Below are 19,154 nucleotides of genomic sequence, written 5' to 3'. Positions count from 1 at the left end.
TCACCTCTCGGGCCCTCACTCACCTCTCTGCCCCCTCCTCACCTCTCTGCCCCCTCCTCACCTCTCTGCCCCCTCCTCACCTCTCTGACCCCCCCTCACCTCTCTGCTCACCTCTCGGGCCCTCACTCACCTCTCTGCCCCCTCCTCACCTCTCTGCCCCCTCCTCACCTCTCGGGCCCTCCTCACCTCTCTGCCCCCTCCTCACCTCTCTGCCCCCTCCTCACCTCTCGGGCCCCCCTCACCTCTCTGCCCCCAGTCACCTCTCGGGCCTCCTCACCTCTCTGTCCTCCTCACCTCTCTGTCCTCCTCACCTCTCTGCCCCCGGTCACCTCTCGGGCCCCCTCACCTCTCTTCCCCCGGTCACCTCTCTGCCCCCCTCACCTCTCTGCCCCCAGTCACCTCTCGGGCCTCCTCACCTCTCTGCCCTCCTCACCTCTCTACCCCCCCTCACCTCTCGGGCCCCCCTCACCTCTCTTCCCCCCGTCACCTCTCTGTCCTCCTCACCTCTCTGCCCTCAGTCACCTCTCGGGCCTCCTCACCTCTCTGTCCTCCTCACCTCTCTGCCCCCGGTCACCTCTCGGGCCCCCTCACCTCTCTTCCCCCGGTCACCTCTCTGCCCCCCTCACCTCTCTGCCCCCAGTCACCTCTCGGGCCTCCTCACCTCTCTGCCCTCCTCACCTCTCTACCCCCCCTCACCTCTCGGGCCCCCCTCACCTCTCTTCCCCCCGTCACCTCTCTGTCCTCCTCACCTCTCTGCCCTCAGTCACCTCTCGGGCCTCCTCACCTCTCTACCCCCCCTCACCTCTCGGGCCTCCTCACCTCTCTGTCCTCCTCACCTCTCTGCCCCCGGTCACCTCTCGGGCCCCCTCACCTCTCTGCCCCCGGTCACCTCTCTTCCCCCCGTCACCTCTCTGTCCTCCTCACCTCTCTGCCCTCAGTCACCTCTCGGGCCTCCTCACCTCTCTACCCCCCCCTCACCTCTCGGGCCTCCTCACCTCTCTGTCCTCCTCACCTCTCTGCCCCCCTCACCTCTCTTTCCCCGGTCACCTCTCTACCCCCCGGTCACCTCTTGGACCCCCGGTCACCTCTCGGGCCCCCTCACCTCTCGGGCCCCCGGTCACCTCTCTGCCCCCCTCACCTCTCGGGCCCCCGGTCACCTCTCTGCCCCCCTCACCTCTCTACCCCCCGGTCACCTCTCTGCCCCCCTCACCTCTCGGGCCCCCGGTCACCTCTCGGGCCCCTGTTCGGCCGCACAGCTTGTGACTGGAGACAGTGATGGCACACATCATACATCCCACGCTGCTGCCCTTCATTATATCACTGGTTTATTATGGTGGAGGCTGCGATAAAGTGATGGCAACACAGAAAAGACAAAGGCATCGTCCGTTCTCACAGGAGCCGCAGCGTTCTTACCGTGTGGAGACCTCTGCTTGCTGTCAGGGAATGTAAACGGCCTCAATTATATGTATAAAATCTATGGCAGCTGAGGGTTTGTTATAAAGCAGAAAGATACATTGTAGCAACCTAGACTGACACATTGTAACGACACAGATGTGAGCAGTGCAGATTATCTGGACTGATACACTGTAACAAAGCTTCCCCTGTGAGTAGTTATACAGTGCGACATCTTCTGCCACCCATGACAACCACTAGGGGGCAGTAATAGTGGTAATATTGGTTGTCAGGTGACAGGGTCTCTGCCCTGGTATATGGCAGTGTCACAAGGAGATCTCCTGCGCCCTCTACAGGTGCACTCCGGCCTCTGCAGCGAGGCCACTTACAGGCCACGAAGAGACATAAGGTCCACTGTTCTTCAGCATCATCCACGCCCCGCCATGCGAATCCAACCAGAGTCTAAAGATGGCGTGGAGTGGTTTGGTGAAGGTGGCGTGGAAGGAGTGCAGGTGTCGGATGGGGTCACTCAGCTCGTAGAAGGACAGGTGGCCCGCCTCGTAGTCCAGGTAGACCCCGAAACGCTGACAGGTGAACTCATCCCGCAGCTTGACCTCCTTGCAGGCGTGCATGGCCGAGTACTGGTTGTTCCATTTACACAAGCCCCATGATTTCTTGTTGCAGCCGATGTAGGAGCGGAAGCCTTTCCTGGCGATACTGGGATACGACATTCCCAGTCTCCAGTTTCCCCACTTACTTGTTTCCACCATCCAGAAATGTCGTCCCGTGGAGAAGCTGGAGCCACTTAACACCTGGTGGTCTTTGAATCTCTGCGGGGTCTTTGGTTTTGGATCATGAGATTCTACCCAATAAAAGGACTTCATATCTGGGAGGACCCGAATATTATTCCCGGCCGTGTCCTCATCCAGAAAGATGTCGGACTCCTCGTTCATGAAGAGACCATTATGGGCAATGGTCACCAGCTCAACAAATCCAGTGTTCATAATCTCCGAGATCAGAGCTTTGTCCGGATCGTGAGCAGCTCTAGAATAGTCCTGTTGGTGGTTGTCACCATCATCAATGACTTTTCGTTCCAGTCCCTTGAGGAGTGTGATAGGTTCAGATGTGGTACGCAGCTCTTCAATGGTGGGCATCTTCTTGGTCAATTCAAAGTTCTTCATTTCCAGGTCCTTAAGGACTGATATAGGATCAGATTTGATACTCAATTCTAGAATGGTCTTCATCTTCATGGCCAACTCATCCTCCTTCATTTCCAGTCCATCGATGACTGTAATGGGATCAGATGTGGAACACAGCTCTTCGATGATGGTCATCTTCATGGACAACTCATCCTTCTTTGCTTCCAGTTCTTGGATCTTCTGCTGACGTGGGGCTGCAGCTTTCTCCACTTGCCTGGAGATCTCACTCAGGACTTTCTTCTCTAGAACTTCCATGTGTTTCCTCATATCCTGAAAGACCACATTGACCTTCTTCGACAGACTCTCGGTTTCCAGTTGAAACAGTTGACCTTGTTTCTTCAGATCTTGGATTTGGTCTTCAGCTTCTGATCTTGATGATGACAGTTCCTCTAATACATTGTTTAGCTTGTCCTTCGTCTTCATGGGTGTCTCATCGAAAGATTCCACCTTGTGTCCCTGGTGGTCAGCCATGCAATAAAGGCAGAGATAAGCGACATCTTCCTCACAGTTATTTTTCAGCATCTTTTTATGGATGGAGCATCTTCTGACGTCCATATTAAGGGTGGGGTTGGTCAGGGCGTGTTCGGCAGACTTGTTTTGGACTCTTTGATGGTCGTCACATAGAGAAGCTTCACACAGCTGGCAGGACTTGATGTCGGGTGCTGGAGACTGGATACAGTAAGTGCAGACGGTGTCAGGTGTTTCAGGCGAGGAGCATTGGATGACATCGCATAAGGTCTGGTCCTTTCTCGGTGAGGAATTGGATCGTGTCTTGCAGTCAGGACACTTATAATCTCCGGCCACCCCTTGCATCTCCAGCAGACGAGCAATGCATCCCCGGCAGAAGCTGTGTCCACATCTCAGCGATGAAGCTTCTCTATAAATGTCCAGGCAGAGAGAGCAAGTCAGATTGTCAGACGCCATCGCTGGAGGTCAGCAGAAGGTGTAGACACCGGGCGATGGCGGAGTCCTCAGGTTAACGCTCTTGGCAATTCATAGGCGATCAGGTTTAGTTTGCAGGTGACGCAGCAAAGATTTGCAGATATCAAGCGGGGAGGTCCTAGGTCCACATCACGTGAGCCTGGAGCACCGGTAATAGAGCTGGAGACGGGATGAGCAGAGCCATTATTGTTCTCTGACGCAGGAGGGGGAGTCCGCGCAGCATCTGTTCATTAACTCCTTCCCGCCTGCTCAGAATGTAAACTCAAAGGGCTCCCATAACAGTTTAGGATGTTCTCAACCCCAACCTGACGGACCCCCGGCCTCTCTGTTTTTTGGCACATCTCTTGTCTCCGCCGAAATTGTATTTCCCACGCCTGTGATTACGCCCTGACTAATGTGCCCAAAACAGTGAGTCTGAGGGTCCGTTAGGTCGGTGTTAGCTCCTTTGTACAAAAGCCAACAGGGGGCCTTGATGTGCCACAACAGTGAGTCCGAGGGTCCGTTAGGTCGGTGTTAGCTACTTTGTACAGAGGCTGACAGGGGCCGAGATGTGCCAAAACAGTGAGTCCGAGGGTCCATTTGGTTGGTGTTAGCTACTTTGTAATGAGGCCGACAGGGGTCGAGATGTGCCAAAACAGTGAGTCCGAGGGTCCGTTAGGTCGGTGTTAGCTATTTTATACAAAGGCCGACAGGGGCCGAGATGTGCCAAAACAGTGAGTCCGAGGGTCCGTTAGGTCGGTGTTAGCTACTTTGTACAGAGGCTGACAGGGGTCGAGATGTGCCAAAACAGTGAGTCCGATGGTCCATTAGGTCGGTGTTAGCTATTTTATACAAAGGCCGACAGGGGCCGAGATGTGCCAAAACAGTGAGTCCGAGGGTCCGTTAGGTCGGTGTTAGCTACTTTGTACAGAGGCTGACAGGGGCCGAGATGTGCCAAAACAGTGAGTCCGAGGGTCCGTTAGGTCGGTGTTAGCTACTTTGTACAGAGGCCGACAGGGGTCGAGATGTGCCAAAACAGTGAGTCCGATGGTCCATTAGGTCGGTGTTAGCTACTTTGCACAGAGGCCGACAGGGGTCGAGATGTGCCAAAACAGTGACTCCGAGGGTCCGTTAGGTCGGTGTTAGCTATTTTATACAAAGGCCGACAGGGGCCGAGTTGTGCCAAAACAGTGAGTCCGAGGGTCCGTTAGGTCGGTGTTAGCTACTTTATACAAAGGCCGACAGGGGCCGAGATGTGCCAAAACAGTGAGTCCGATGGTCCATTAGGTCGGTGTTAGCTATTTTATACAAAGGCCGACAGGGGCCGAGTTGTGCCAAAACAGTGAGTCCGAGGGTCCGTTAGGTCGGTGTTAGCTACTTTATACAAAGGCCGACAGGGGCCGAGATGTGCCAAAACAGTGAGTCCGAGGGTCCGTTAGGTCGGTGTTAGCTACTTTATACAAAGGCCGACGGGCCGAGATGTGCCAAAACAGTGAGTCCGAGGGTCCGTTAGGTCGGTGTTAGCTACTTTGTACAGAGGCTGACAGGGGTCGAGATGTGCCAAAACAGTTACTCCGAGGGTCCATTAGGTCGGTGTTAGCCCCTTTGTACAAAAGCCAACAGGGGGCCTTGATGTGCCACAACAGTGAATCCGAGGGTCCGTTAGGTCGGTGTTAGCTACTTTGTACAGAGGCTGACAGGGGCCGAGATGTGCCAAAACAGTGAATCCGAGGGTCCATTAGGTCGGTGTTAGCTACTTTGTACAGAGGCTGACAGGGGCCGAGATGTGCCAAAACAGTGAGTCCGATGGTCCGTTAGGTCGGTGTTAGCTATTTTATACAAAGGCCGACAGGGGCCGAGTTGTGCCAAAACAGTGAGTCCGAGGGTCCGTTAGGTCGGTGTTAGCTACTTTATACAAAGGCCGACAGGGGCCGAGATGTGCCAAAACAGTGAGTCCGAGGGTCCGTTAGGTCGGTGTTAGCTACTTTATACAAAGGCCGACGGGCCGAGATGTGCCAAAACAGTGAGTCCGAGGGTCCGTTAGGTCGGTGTTAGCTACTTTGTACAGAGGCTGACAGGGGTCGAGATGTGCCAAAACAGTTACTCCGAGGGTCCATTAGGTCGGTGTTAGCCCCTTTGTACAAAAGCCAACAGGGGGCCTTGATGTGCCACAACAGTGAATCCGAGGGTCCGTTAGGTCGGTGTTAGCTACTTTGTACAGAGGCTGACAGGGGCCGAGATGTGCCAAAACAGTGAATCCGAGGGTCCATTAGGTCGGTGTTAGCTACTTTGTACAGAGGCCGACAGGGGTCGAGATGTGCCACAACAGTGAGTCCGAGGGTCCGTTAGGTCGGTGTTAGCTACTTTGTACAAAGACCGACAGGGGTCGAGATGTGCCAAAACAGTGAGTCCGAGGGTCCGTTAGGTCGGTGTTAGCTACTTTGTACAAAGGCTTATAGGTGGGCCAAGATTTTCGATGATTGTGTTGTTTTTGTTCTGAGCGGGCAGGAAAGAGTTAATGAACAGATGGTGCGCGGACTCCCCCTCCTTCGTCAGAGCACATAATAGCTTTGCTCATCCTGTCTCCAGCCTCTCTAGGACCTCCTCGCACGATATCTGCAAACCTTCAAACATGATAGACCATGGATGGACATATTAATTGGTGCTACCAGGGGCCCAGGAGTTAAGGGGGCCCATTTCTACCTTCAAAGCAAAGGGCATTAGGAGGTGATATTTCTCTTGCAAAGGGGCCCTTTTCCGTCTGTGTCTGCCAGTGTGATAGGTTAATACTCTTGGCAATTCATAGTCTAAGGACTCTACCACCCCCCCCCCCCATCTTTACAACTTCTGTTGACCTCCTGTGATGGTGTCTGACCTGATCTCTCTATAGAGAAGCTTCATCGCTGAGATGTGGGCACAGCTTCTGCCGGGGGTGCATTGCTAATCTGCTGTCCAGCAGGTGAGCAATGCACCCCCGGCAGAAGCTGTGCCCACATTCTCCATTCAAGGGGCCGCCGTAGATTATAAGTGTCCTGACTGCAAGACGCGATCCAATTCCTCACCGATAAGGGACCAGACTTTGTGCAATGTCATCCATTGCTCCTCGCCTGAGACACCTGGCACCGTCTGCACGAACCCTAATCCTAACTGTATCCAATCTCTGGCACCCGACATCAAGTCTTGCCAGATGTTTGAAACTTCTCTATATGACAACCATGAAAGAGTCCAAAACAAGTCTGTCGAACACGTTGTAACCAACTCCTTAATATGGACGTCAGAAGATACTCCATTCACAAGAAGATGTTTGAAAAACACTGTGAGGAAGATGTCGCTTATCTCTGCCTTTATTGCATGGCCGAACACCAGGGACACGAGGTGGAATCTCTCGATGAGACACCCATGAAGAAGAAGGACAAGATGAATAATGTATTTGAGGAATGTCATCATCAAGATCAGAAGCTGAAGACCTAATCCATGATCTGAAGAAACAGGGTCAACTGCTTCAACTGGAAGCCGAGGGTCTGTCAAAGAAGGTCAACGAGGACATGATGAAACACATGGAAATTCTAGAGAAGAAAGTCCTTCACGGCCATCATCAAAGAGCTGCGTTCCACATCTGGTCCCATTACAGTCATCGATGGATTGGAAATGAAGGGGGATGAGTGGTCCATGAAGATGAAGACCATTCTAGAATGGTCTTCAAATCAAATCTGATCCTATATCAGCTGTCAAGGACCTGGAAAGGAAGAAAGTTGAGTTGACCCAGAAGATGCCCACTATGGAAGAGCTGCGTACCACATCTGAACCTATCACACTCCTCAAGGGACTAGAACTATTAGCCATTGATGATGGTGACAACCACCAACAGGACTATTCTAGAGCTGCTCACGATCCGGACAAAGCTCTGATCTCGGAGATTCTGAAGACTGGATTTGCTGAGCTGGTCACCATTGCCCATAATGGTCTCTTCATGTAAGAGGAGTCGGACATCTTTCTGGATGAGGACACGGGTGGGAATAATATTCGGGTCCTCCCAGATATGAAGTCCTTTTATTGGGTAGAATCTCATGATCCAAAACCAAAGACCTCGCAGAGATTTAAAGACCACCAGGTGTTAAGCGGCTCCAGCTTCTCCACGGGACGACATTTCTGGATGGTGGAAACAAGTAAGTGGGGAAACTGGAGACTGGGAATGTCGTATCCCAGTATCGCCAGGAAAGGCTTCCGCTCCTACATCGGCTGCAACAAGAAATCATGGGGCTTGTGTAAATGGAACAACCAGTACTCGGCCATGCACGCCTGCAAGGAGGTCAAGCTGCGGGATGAGTTCACCTGTCAGCGTTTCGGGGTCTACCTGGACTACGAGGCGGGCCACCTGTCCTTCTACGAGCTGAGTGACCCCATCCGACACCTGCACTCCTTCCACGCCACCTTCACCAAACCACTCCACGCCATCTTTAGACTCTGGAAGGATTTTCATGGTGGGCATGGATGGACCGGACGTTTACATTCACTGACAGCAAGCAGAGGTCCTCACATGAGAAAGCTGCCGTCACTATACATTTATATAATATAAACACTCTATATCCCCTGACCATAATACACCAGCATAATAACAAAGCACCGCGCGCCATTTTATCATAAACCACCATAATCTCTGCTCACAACCAAAGCTGCACTTTGTGAAGTGATGCATTGTGGGAGGCACCACATAGCACTGACTTCCCACAATGCAGTGCTCCAGAGTGATGTCAGCATTCTTTAAAGGGATGTTCCATTGAAAAATGCTCTGTTCCAGCATAAATAAAACTTTTTTAAAGTCCTATTTGGAAACTTTTTGTCTGCCGAACCTACACAAGAGGGTCTGTATACAGGGAGTCTGGTCTGGGGTCTGTATACAGGGGGTCTGGTCTGGAGTCTGTATACAGGGGGTCTGGTCTGGGGTCTGTATACAGGGGGTCTGGTCTGGGGTCTGTATACAGGGAGTCTGGTCTGGGGTCTGTATACAGGGGGTCTGGTCTGGAGTCTGTATACAGGGGGTCTGGTCTGGAGTCTGTATACAGGGGGTCTGGTCTGGAGTCTGTATACAGGGGGTCTGGTCTGGAGTCTGTATACAGGGGGTCTGGTCTGGAGTCTGTATACAGGGGGTCTGGTCTGGGGTCTGCATACAGGGGGTCTGGTCTGGTGTCTGCATACAGGGAGTCTGGTCTGGGGTCTGCATACAGGGGGTCTGGTCTGGGGTCTGCATACATGGAGTCTGGTCTGGGGTCTGTATACAGGGGGTCTGGTCTGGAGTCTGCATACAGGGGGTCTGGTCTGGAGTCTGCATACAGGGGGTCTGGTCTGGGGTCTGCATACAGGGGGTCTGGTCTGGGGTCTGTATACAGGGGGTCTGGTCTGGGGTCTGTATACAGGGGGTCTGGTCTGGGGTCTGTATACAGGGGTCTGGTCTGGAGTCTGTATACAGGGGGTCTGGTCTGGAGTCTGTATACAGGGGGTCTGGTCTGGAGTCTGTATACAGGGGGTCTGGTCTGGAGTCTGTATACAGGGGGTCTGGTCTGGGGTCTGCATACAGGGGGTCTGGTCTGGTGTCTGCATACAGGGAGTCTGGTCTGGGGTCTGCATACAGGGGGTCTGGTCTGGGGTCTGCATACAGGGGGTCTGGTCTGGAGTCTGCATACAGGGGGTCTGGTCTGGGGTCTGCATACAGGGGGTCTGGTCTGGAGTCTGTATACAGGGGGTCTGGTCTGGGGTCTGTATACAGGGGGTCTGGTCTGGGGTCTGTATACAGGGGTCTGGTCTGGAGTCTGTATACAGGGGGTCTGGTCTGGAGTCTGTATACAGGGGGTCTGGTCTGGAGTCTGTATACAGGGGGTCTGGTCTGGAGTCTGTATACAGGGGGTCTGGTCTGGAGTCTGTATACAGGGGGTCTGGTCTGGGGTCTGCATACAGGGGGTCTGGTCTGGTGTCTGCATACAGGGAGTCTGGTCTGGGGTCTGCATACAGGGGGTCTGGTCTGGTGTCTGCATACAGGGGGTCTGGTCTGGAGTCTGCATACAGGGGGTCTGGTCTGGGGTCTGCATACAGGGGGTCTGGTCTGGAGTCTGTATACAGGGGGTCTGGTCTGGGGTCTGTATACAGGGAGTCTGGTCTGGGGTCTGTATACAGGGGGTCTGGTCTGGAGTCTGTATACAGGGAGTCTGGTCTGGAGTCTGTATACAGGGGGTCTGGTCTGGGGTCTGCATACAGGGGGTCTGGTCTGGTGTCTGCATACAGGGAGTCTGGTCTGGGGTCTGTATACAGGGGGTCTGGTCTGGAGTCTGCATACAGGGGGTCTGGTCTGGAGTCTGCATACAGGGGGTCTGGTCTGGGGTCTGCATACAGGGAGTCTGGTCTGGGGTCTGCATACAGGGGGTCTGGTCTGGGGTCTGTATACAGGGGGTCTGGTCTGGGGTCTGTATACAGGGGTCTGGTCTGGAGTCTGTATACAGGGAGTCTGGTCTGGGGTCTGCATACAGGGAGTCTGGTCTGGGGTCTGTATACAGGGAGTCTGGTCTGGGGTCTGTATACAGGGGGTCTGGTCTGGGGTCTGTATACAGGGGTCTGGTCTGGAGTCTGTATACAGGGAGTCTGGTCTGGGGTCTGCATACAGGGAGTCTGGTCTGGGGTCTGTATACAGGGAGTCTGGTCTGGGGTCTGTATACAGGGGGTCTGGTCTGGGGTCTGTATACAGGGAGTCTGGTCTGGGGTCTGCATACAGGGGGTCTGGTCTGGGGTCTGTATACAGGGGGTCTGGTCTGGGGTCTGCATACAGGGAGTCTGGTCTGGGGTCTGTATACAGGGAGTCTGGTCTGGGGTCTGTATACAGGGAGTCTGGTCTGGGGTCTGGTCTGGAGTCTGTATACAGGGGGTCTGGTCTGGAGTCTGTATACAGGGGGTCAGGTCTGGAGTCTGCATACAGGGGGTCTGCTCTGGGGTCTCTATACAGGGGGTCTGCTCTGGGGTCTCTATACAGGGAGTCTGCTCTGGGGTCTCTATACAGGGGGTCTGCTCTGGGGTCTCTATACAGGGGGTCTGCTCTGGGGTCTCTATACAGGGGGTCTGCTCTGGGGTCTCTATACAGGGGGTCTGCTCTGGGGTCTCTATACAGGGGGTCTGCTCTGGGGTCTCTATACAGGGGGTCTGCTCTGGGGTCTCTATACAGGGGGTCTGCTCTGGGGTCTCTATACAGGGGGTCTGCTCTGGGGTCTCTATAGAGGGGGTCTGGTCTGGGGTCTCTATACAGGGGGTCTGGTCTGGGGTCTGTATACAGGGGGTCTCGTCTGGGGTCTGTATACAGGGGGTCTCGTCTGGGGTCTGTATCCAGGGGGTCTCGTCTGGGATCTATATACAGGGGGTCTCGTCTGGGGTCTTGTATTTGTTTTTGGACACGGAGGAGCTGTCAATCATGCTCGGTGGGTGCAGTTTGACTTAATCTTCCCATAGGGATTATATGTCCAGGTAAATCTGAAGCTTCTCCGTGTCGTCCGCCCTCCTCACTGTCCGCCCTCCTCACTGTCCGCCCTCCTCGCTGTCCGCCCTCCTCGCTGTCCGCCCTCCTCACTCTCCGCCCTCCTCACTCTCCGCCCTCCTCACTCTCCGCCCTCCTCACTCTCCGCCCTCCTCACTCTCCGCCCTCCTCACTCTCCGCCCTCCTCACTCTCCGCCCTCCTCACTCTCCGCCCTCCTCACTCTCCGCCCTCCTCACTGTGTAACCTCTGCCCCAGCCTGACAAGCTCCTCACTGTCCGCCCTCCTCACTCTCCGCCCTCCTCGCTGTCCGCCCTCCTCGCTGTCCGCCCTCCTCACTCTCCGCCCTCCTCACTCTCCGCCCTCCTCACTGTGTAACCTCTGCCCCAGCCTGACAAGCTCCTCACTGTCCGCCCTCCTCACTCTCCGCCCTCCTCGCTGTCCGCCCTCCTCGCTGTCCGCCCTCCTCGCTGTCCGCCCTCCTCGCTGTCCGCCCTCCTCGCTGTCCGCCCTCCTCGCTGTCCGCCCTCCTCGCTGTCCGCCCTCCTCGCTGTCCGCCCTCCTCACTGTGTAACCTCTGTCCCCAGCCTGTCAAGCTCCTCAGTGTGCCGCCTCCCTGCTGCTGAATCTCTGACCATTCCGCGTGATTGACAGCTCCTCAATGTCCACCCTCCTACTGACAACTAAATTAATTCAAACTGCAGAATCCACATCCCTAAAGTAATTTATACCCCAGACCCCCTAAACTAATACTATGCCAGAACAGATTCTGCAGCCCCCACAAAAAACATTTGGAGGTGCGCAGCTTCTTTTGTTGTACCACTGTATCTGCTGCCGGTCTAGGCAGTGGGCAGTGTCTGGGGGGGTCAAATAAACCAGGCGATGCCTATAATCTACATTTATTTATCTGCACAGTATTCACACACAGCAGTTTTTTACATACACAATACTAATAACTCCCAAATGCCGCTGTTCTCATGAATCCGGCGCCATTTTTCTTTTGTTCCTGCTCCTCTCCGTTCCTGAGATATGGCAGACTATATCCCACATGTAGATCTTGTAGTCAAGGGGGGCGTGGTTATGACACTAAACCCCCCCCACAGTGCATAGTTCATAGCCACGCCCCTTGGCTAACAAGTCTGGATTTACATACCGGAAAGAAGGGGCCATATCTCAGGAACGGAGAGGCGCAGGACTGAAAAATAAACAGCGCTGAATTCAGGAGAACAGCGGCAACTAAACCAGAATAAAAAAAATACATATTTATGGCAAGTGACAAGTCCCCTTTAAGGGACAACTACTTAGATATTAATTGTATATCATCATTATATAGACATTAAACAGTTCTCTTACTCTATTACACTATTTTTCCGTGACCGTATGGCATAATTAATAATACTGTATGACCGTACACCACGTGGATACAACATGAGGTAGCACACAGACACCGTCCAGCGTAAGGCCAGTCCTGGTTATCACCTTCTCTTTGATGGGGCCAGTTTAGGTTCTAGGGTGGTGGAGCTTCGTTATGCCAAACGTACTTTTCAGACAAGTGGATCTTTAGGTTTTGATTTCGACCCAGGCTTTTGAGTCTTTACTATTTAACCAGAATGAAGCATGAAGAGGTTCGGTGAAGGTGGCAGAGAAAGTGTGCAAGTGTCTAATGGGGTCACCCAGCTGGTAAAAGGACAGCCGTCCGGCCTCGTAATCCAGAAACACCCCAAACGACGTACAATACAGTTTACTGCACAACGCTACGGGGCCAACGCTTTTCTCATGCACTGCTGAACACTGGTCATTATTCCTCCACAAGCACCAGGAGTCCTCACAAACACCATCTACAAAGGGGTAGCTCACACCCAACTTCCAGTCTCCCGATTGACTGGTGTCCACCTCCCAGTAATGTTGCCCAGATGAAAAAGTCTGGATACTTAGAAGCCTCTCTGGGCAAACTGGTGGCTCTTGGTCCGTGGATGTAACCCATGCCGTCTTCAAGTCCTCCGATATACTTAGGTTATTAGCGGCTGTGTTTACATCCAACGAGAGGTCCAAAGGATCCAACAAAAACAGGCAGGCGTTGACGTGGGTGGTCAGATCAGATACTTGGTCATGTATGGTCTTCTTAATCTGGGCCTCATCAAGGTCCCCTGTATCTTCAATCTTCTGATCATTCAGGACCTCATCATCCTCTTGACCATATTGGATGTAGTCTTCACAACTGGGGTCTTGTAAGATAAGTAACGGATCAGTCACCTGGCACAAATCCTCGATCTGACCCATTTTCTTGGACAGGTGGTTCTTTTTAGTCTCCAGCTCTTGGATCAGAGCAGAAACTACGTTTGACACCCGTTTCTCCTGCCTGTAGATGTCATTGATGATACGTTTCTCCAAGTTCTCCAGTTGTTTTCTGATGTCTACGAACAGCGTGGAGACTTTACCTTTGATCTCGGATGCTTTTTCCTGCTGTTTTATTAGCCGCTCTTGGAGATTCTGAATTTTTATCTCAGTTTCTGTCTTCTTCGAGGTCAACGTCTCCAGAACTTTGGTCATCTTTGTCTTCTTCTCCTCAGAGGCGTCATCTGGAGATTGAACTTGGTGGCCGGTGTGGTCTCCATCGACCCGACAGTAGACGCAGATGCACATCTCATCTTCGGAACAGTAATACTCCAGGATCTTTTTGTGGACTGAGCATTTTCGGTTCTTCAGGGAAACGGTTGGGTCAATCAAGACATGTTCCGAAGCTTTGTTGTGGACGTCAAGGTGTTTTCCACATAGAGAAGCTTCACACAAAACGCAGGAGGTCACGGCAACGACGGGGCAGTGCAGGCAGTAAGTACACATGACCGTGGCCTTACCGTGCTGACCCTCGGGGATCTGGAAATGTCTGGCTATGCTCCTCAGAGTCACGTTCCTGTACAACGATGGCCGCTGGCTGAACTCCTTCCTACAGTCGGGGCAGGTATAAGTTCTGGAGTCCCTCTGTGAGTCCAGCAGACAACTGATGCAGTCCCAGCAGAAGTTGTGTCCACATCTCAGGGTGACGGGGTCCGTGTAGACACTCAGGCAGATGGAGCAGCTCACCTCGTCCCTCAGATCAGTGGTCGCCATTGTGGACTGAGGAAAGCAAAAATGCTCTACACCACAATATGCATCCTGCAGGCTAATGGGGCAGGGACCTCCAAACCTTCCCTGGCCAGCCTGGCTGGACTGGAGAGTTGTTTTTTTTTTTTTTTTAAAGGAGAGGTCTCAGAGCTCCAGGACTTATTGTATCTGCTCCTTGGAGAAACGCTCTGAAGCTCAGGGATGCCTTTAAGAAAGCCGAGTGGCCACGGCTGTTTGCTCTGGGACTAATAAAGTTAGAAAAAAAATGTAAAAAAAATCCTCCAAACTCAGCAGAACAGGTTTCTGGTGGCATTGATAAAAGGGGGGGGTGGGTTTAACTCTTTCTTTTCCAGATTGCTCAGCTTTAGCACAAAGGGGAGGATTTATTTTTTTAATCTTGTTTTTAATTGCCTTATATATTTTATTTTTTTATCTTTTTTTTATTAGGTTTTTTTTTAGCTTTTTTTTAATTTGCCTTTTTAATTTTAGTTTTTTTATTTTCCTTTTTATGTTAGTTTTTTTAATCTTGTTTTTATGATTTTTTTATTTTGTTTGTTGCTTTTATCTTTTATTTGCCTTTTTTATTTTTGTTTTTTTTAATCTTATTTTATTTTTTTGTTTTATTTTTTATTTCAGTTTGTTTGTTTTGTTTTTATTTGCTTTTTTACGTTCGTTTTTTTAATCCTGTCTTTACTTGGCTTTTTTATTTTAGGTTTTTTTTTTATTTTTTTTTAATTTTCCTTTTACATTTTTTATCTTGTCTATAATTGCCTTTTTTATTTTTCTTTTAATCTTTTTTCTTTTATTTTTTTAATCTTTTTTATTTATTTTTTATTCTTTTATTTGCCTTTTATTTTAGGTTTTTTTTATCTTGTTTTTATTTATTTTATTTTACTTTTTTAATCCTTTTTTATTTTCCTTTATTTTAGTTATTCTATTTTTATTTCAGGTTTTTTTATCTTGTTTTTAATTGCCTTTTTAATTTTCGTTTTTTTATCTTTTTTATTTATTTTTTTATTCTTGTTTTTATTTGCCTTTTATTTTAGGTTTTTTTTATCTTGTTTTTATTTGCTTTTTTATTTTACTTTTTAATCTTTTTTTATATTCCTTTATTTTAATCTATTATTTTACTTTTTAATCTTTTTTTATTTTCCTTTATTTTAATCTATTTTTATTTTAGTTTTTTTATCTTGTTTTTAATTGCCTTTTTAATTTTCGTTTTTTTTATCTTTTTTATTTATTTTTTTATTCTTGTTTTTATTTGCCTTTTATTTTAGTTTTTTTATCTTGTTTTTATTTGCTTTTTTATTTTACTTTTTAATTTTTTTTATTTTCCTTTATTTTAATCTATTATTTTACTTTTTAATCTTTTTTTATTTTCCTTTATTTTAATCTATTATTTTACTTTTTAATCTTTTTTTATTTTCCTTTTATTTTAATCTATTTTTATTTTAGTTTTTTTTATCTTGTTTTTAATTGCCTTTTTAATTTTCATTTTTTTTTATCTTTTTTATTTTCTTTTTTTATATTGTTTTTATTTGCCTTTTTATTTTTGCTGTTTTTTTTATCTTTTTTATTTGCCTTTTATATTTAACTTTTTTTTAATATTGTTTTTCATTGACTTTTTTATTTTTTTTTTCATCTTTTCTTATTTTAGTTTTGTTACCTTTTTTATTTTTTTTTAACTCTATTTTATATGTTTTCACCTGTTAGTTTTTTTCTGGTTTGGAATTGATTCATCAGTTGTGAAATTTTAAAAAGTTGCTAAATTTTGGAGCAAATATTCTCCCTGGATGGATTTATTTACACCTAAATTTTTATTTCACAAATTTTGCATAATTTTTTACGAAACGTGCACTAAAAAAAGTAAAAAAAGAAATAGTATTTTTAGAGCCCCTGGCGACATTTTAACGGTAACGTTTCGCTTTAAAAAGGCACAAAATTGACAACAAAAATGGCCTAAAAGCAAAAAAAAAAAAAAAAAACTACTACACAAAAAACAACACAAATGCAATAATGAATTGGGAACAAAGAGTTTTGGATTTTGGGGCCTAATTAGGTAAATCCTGGAGAATTTAGAGCTAAAAACAGCAACGAAAAGAGCAAGAAAGAAGAGAAAACTGACAGAAAAAATGACCAGAGGTTTTTTGAAGAGTTTTTGGTGCAAATCTGCTAAAAAAAAAAAAAAAAAACCCAAAAACCCCCAAAACCCACCAGAGGAATTATCATGGCTTGGTCATTTGTACCCTCCGACCCCAGGAACGCTGTATTCGGCGCTGACAGCCGCCCCAGTGTCCATACGACAGGATCACAGCAGTCACCTTCAATATGTCTCGCTGTGATGCTAAACTTCCCAGAATGGGGGGTGAGCGGCGCCCCCTGGGGTTTTAAAGATGAAAATATCAAAACTTTTTATTTTATAACATAAAAAATACTGTTTTGTTGTATTGCTGCACTTTATCTCCCCAAGCGGGTTTCTTAGTGTATGACGTTAGTGCTGTCAATAATCCTATTCCTTCATATTCCCAAGCTTAAGGATGGGCCGCACCACTTATGGGCCGGTGCTTTGTGCTTCCAAATCCCTGGACACCTGGGAATGGAACAAAAAACCACTGGACACCTGGGACATAAAACCACTGGACACCTGGGAATGGGACAAATCACCTCTGGACACCTGGGAATGGGACAAAAACCCACTGGACACCTGGGAATGGGACAAAAACCACTGGACACCTGGGAATGGAACAAAAACCCACTGGACACCTGGGAATGGAACAAAAACCACTGGACACTTGGGAATGGGACAAAAACCACTGGACACCTGGGAATGGAACAAAAACCCACTGGACACCTCGGAATGGGACAAACAACCACTGGACACCTGGGAATGGGACAAAAACCCACTGGACACCTGGGACATAAAACCACTGGACACCTGGGAATGGGACAAACAACCACTGGACACCTGGGACATAAAACCACTGGACACCTGGGAATGGGACAAACAACCACTGGACACCTGGGACATAAAACCACTGGACACCTGGGAATGGAACAAAAACCACTGGACACCTGGGACATAAAACCACTGGACACCTGGGAATGGGACAAACAACCACTGGACACCTGGGAATGGGACAAAAACCCACTGGACACCTGGGACATAAAACCACTGGACACCTGGGAATGGGACAAACAACCACTGGACACCTGGGACATAAAACCACTGGACACCTGGGAATGGGACAAACAACCACTGGACACCTGGGACATAAAACCACTGGACACCTGGGACATAAAACCACTGGACACCTGGGAATGGGACAAAAAACACTGGACACCTGGGAATGGAACAAAAAACACTGGACACCTGGGAATGGGACAAAAAACCACTGGACACCTGGGAATGGGACAAAAACCACTGGACACCTGGGACATAAAACCACTGGACACCTGGGAATGGGACAAATCACCTCTGGACACCTGGGAATGGGACAAAAACCCACTGGACACCTGGGAATGGGACAAAAACCACTGGACACCTGGGAATGGAACAAAAACCCACTGGACACCTCGGAATGGGACAAACAACCACTGGACACCTGGGAATGGGACAAAAACCCACTGGACACCTGGGAATGGAACAAAAACCACTGGACACCTGGGACATAAAACCACTGGACACCTGGGAATGGGACAAACAACCACTGGACACCTGGGAATGGAACAAAAACCCACTGGACACCTGGGACATAAAACCACTGGACACCTGGGAATGGGACAAACAACCACTGGACACCTGGGACATAAAACCACTGGACACCTGGGAATGGGACAAACAACCACTGGACACCTGGGACATAAAACCACTGGACACCTGGGACATAAAACCACTGGACACCTGGGAATGGGACAAAAAACACTGGACACCTGGGAATGGGACAAAAAACCACTGGACACCTGGGAATGGAACAAAAACCCACTGGACACCTGGGAATGGGACAAAAACCACTGGACACTTGGGAATGGGACAAAAACCACTGGACACCTGGGAATGGAACAAAAACCCACTGGACACCTCGGAATGGGACAAACAACCACTGGACACCTGGGACATAAAACCACTGGACACCTGGGAATGGGACAAATCACCTCTGGACACCTGGGAATGGGACAAAAACCCACTGGACACCTGGGAATGGGACAAAAACCACTGGACACCTGGGAATGGAACAAAAACCCACTGGACACCTGGGAATGGAACAAAAACCACTGGACACTTGGGAATGGGACAAAAACCACTGGACACCTGGGAATGGAACAAAAACCCACTGGACACCTCGGAATGGGACAAACAACCACTGGACACCTGGGAATGGGACAAAAACCCACTGGACACCTGGGAATGGAACAAAAACCACTGGACACCTGGGACATAAAACCACTGGACACCTGGGAATGGAACAAAAACCACTGGACACCTGGGACATAAAACCACTGGACACCTGGGAATGGGACAAACAACCACTGGACACCTGGGAATGGGACAAAAACCCACTGGACACCTGGGACATAAAACCACTGGACACCTGGGAATGGGACAAACAACCACTGGACACCTGGGACATAAAACCACTGGACACCTGGGAATGGGACAAACAACCACTGGACACCTGGGACATAAAACCACTGGACACCTGGGACATAAAACCACTGGACACCTGGGAATGGGACAAAAAACACTGGACACCTGGGAATGGAACAAAAAACACTGGACACCTGGGAATGGGACAAAAAACCACTGGACACCTGGGAATGGGACAAAAACCACTGGACACCTGGGACATAAAACCACTGGACACCTGGGAATGGGACAAATCACCTCTGGACACCTGGGAATGGGACAAAAACCCACTGGACACCTGGGAATGGGACAAAAACCACTGGACACCTGGGAATGGAACAAAAACCCACTGGACACCTCGGAATGGGACAAACAACCACTGGACACCTGGGAATGGGACAAAAACCC

The 19,154-nt window shown here is 49.5% G+C and overlaps 2 protein-coding genes and 1 pseudogene across 2 annotated transcripts; 1 reads left to right on the top strand and 2 right to left on the bottom strand.

Annotated features, from left to right (window-relative positions):
• Positions 1-1,308: 1,308 nt before the first annotated feature.
• On the bottom strand, positions 1,309-3,662 carry LOC142312507 (E3 ubiquitin-protein ligase TRIM39-like). The gene has a single exon (XM_075351466.1). It carries the CDS (start codon positions 3,513-3,515, stop codon positions 1,743-1,745), a length of 1,773 nt encoding a protein of 590 aa, XP_075207581.1. The 5' UTR covers positions 3,516-3,662; the 3' UTR covers positions 1,309-1,742.
• A 265-nt stretch (positions 3,663-3,927) lies between these two features.
• Positions 3,928-8,219, top strand: LOC142313170 (E3 ubiquitin-protein ligase TRIM7-like; annotated as a pseudogene).
• A 3,729-nt stretch (positions 8,220-11,948) lies between these two features.
• On the bottom strand, positions 11,949-14,280 carry LOC142310475 (tripartite motif-containing protein 75-like). Its single transcript, XM_075347996.1, has one exon. The coding sequence runs from the start codon at positions 14,126-14,128 to the stop codon at positions 12,581-12,583; it is 1,548 nt and encodes a 515-aa protein (XP_075204111.1). The 5' UTR covers positions 14,129-14,280; the 3' UTR covers positions 11,949-12,580.
• Positions 14,281-19,154: the final 4,874 nt, after the last annotated feature.

Source organism: Anomaloglossus baeobatrachus, chromosome 5 (genome assembly GCF_048569485.1).
Source record: "Anomaloglossus baeobatrachus isolate aAnoBae1 chromosome 5, aAnoBae1.hap1, whole genome shotgun sequence".
NCBI classification, from domain to species: domain Eukaryota; kingdom Metazoa; phylum Chordata; class Amphibia; order Anura; family Aromobatidae; genus Anomaloglossus; species Anomaloglossus baeobatrachus.
Note: the sequence above shows the minus strand (reverse complement) of the source record. Positions and strands in the feature narration are given on the sequence as shown.

What these genes read in the sequence shown, in the direction of transcription:
- LOC142310475 (XM_075347996.1), bottom strand. Translation starts at nt 14,128, where the DNA reads ATGGCGACCACTGATCTGAGGGACGAGGTGAGCTGCTCCATCTGCCTG.
- LOC142312507 (XM_075351466.1), bottom strand. Translation starts at nt 3,515, where the DNA reads ATGGCGTCTGACAATCTGACTTGCTCTCTCTGCCTGGACATTTATAGA.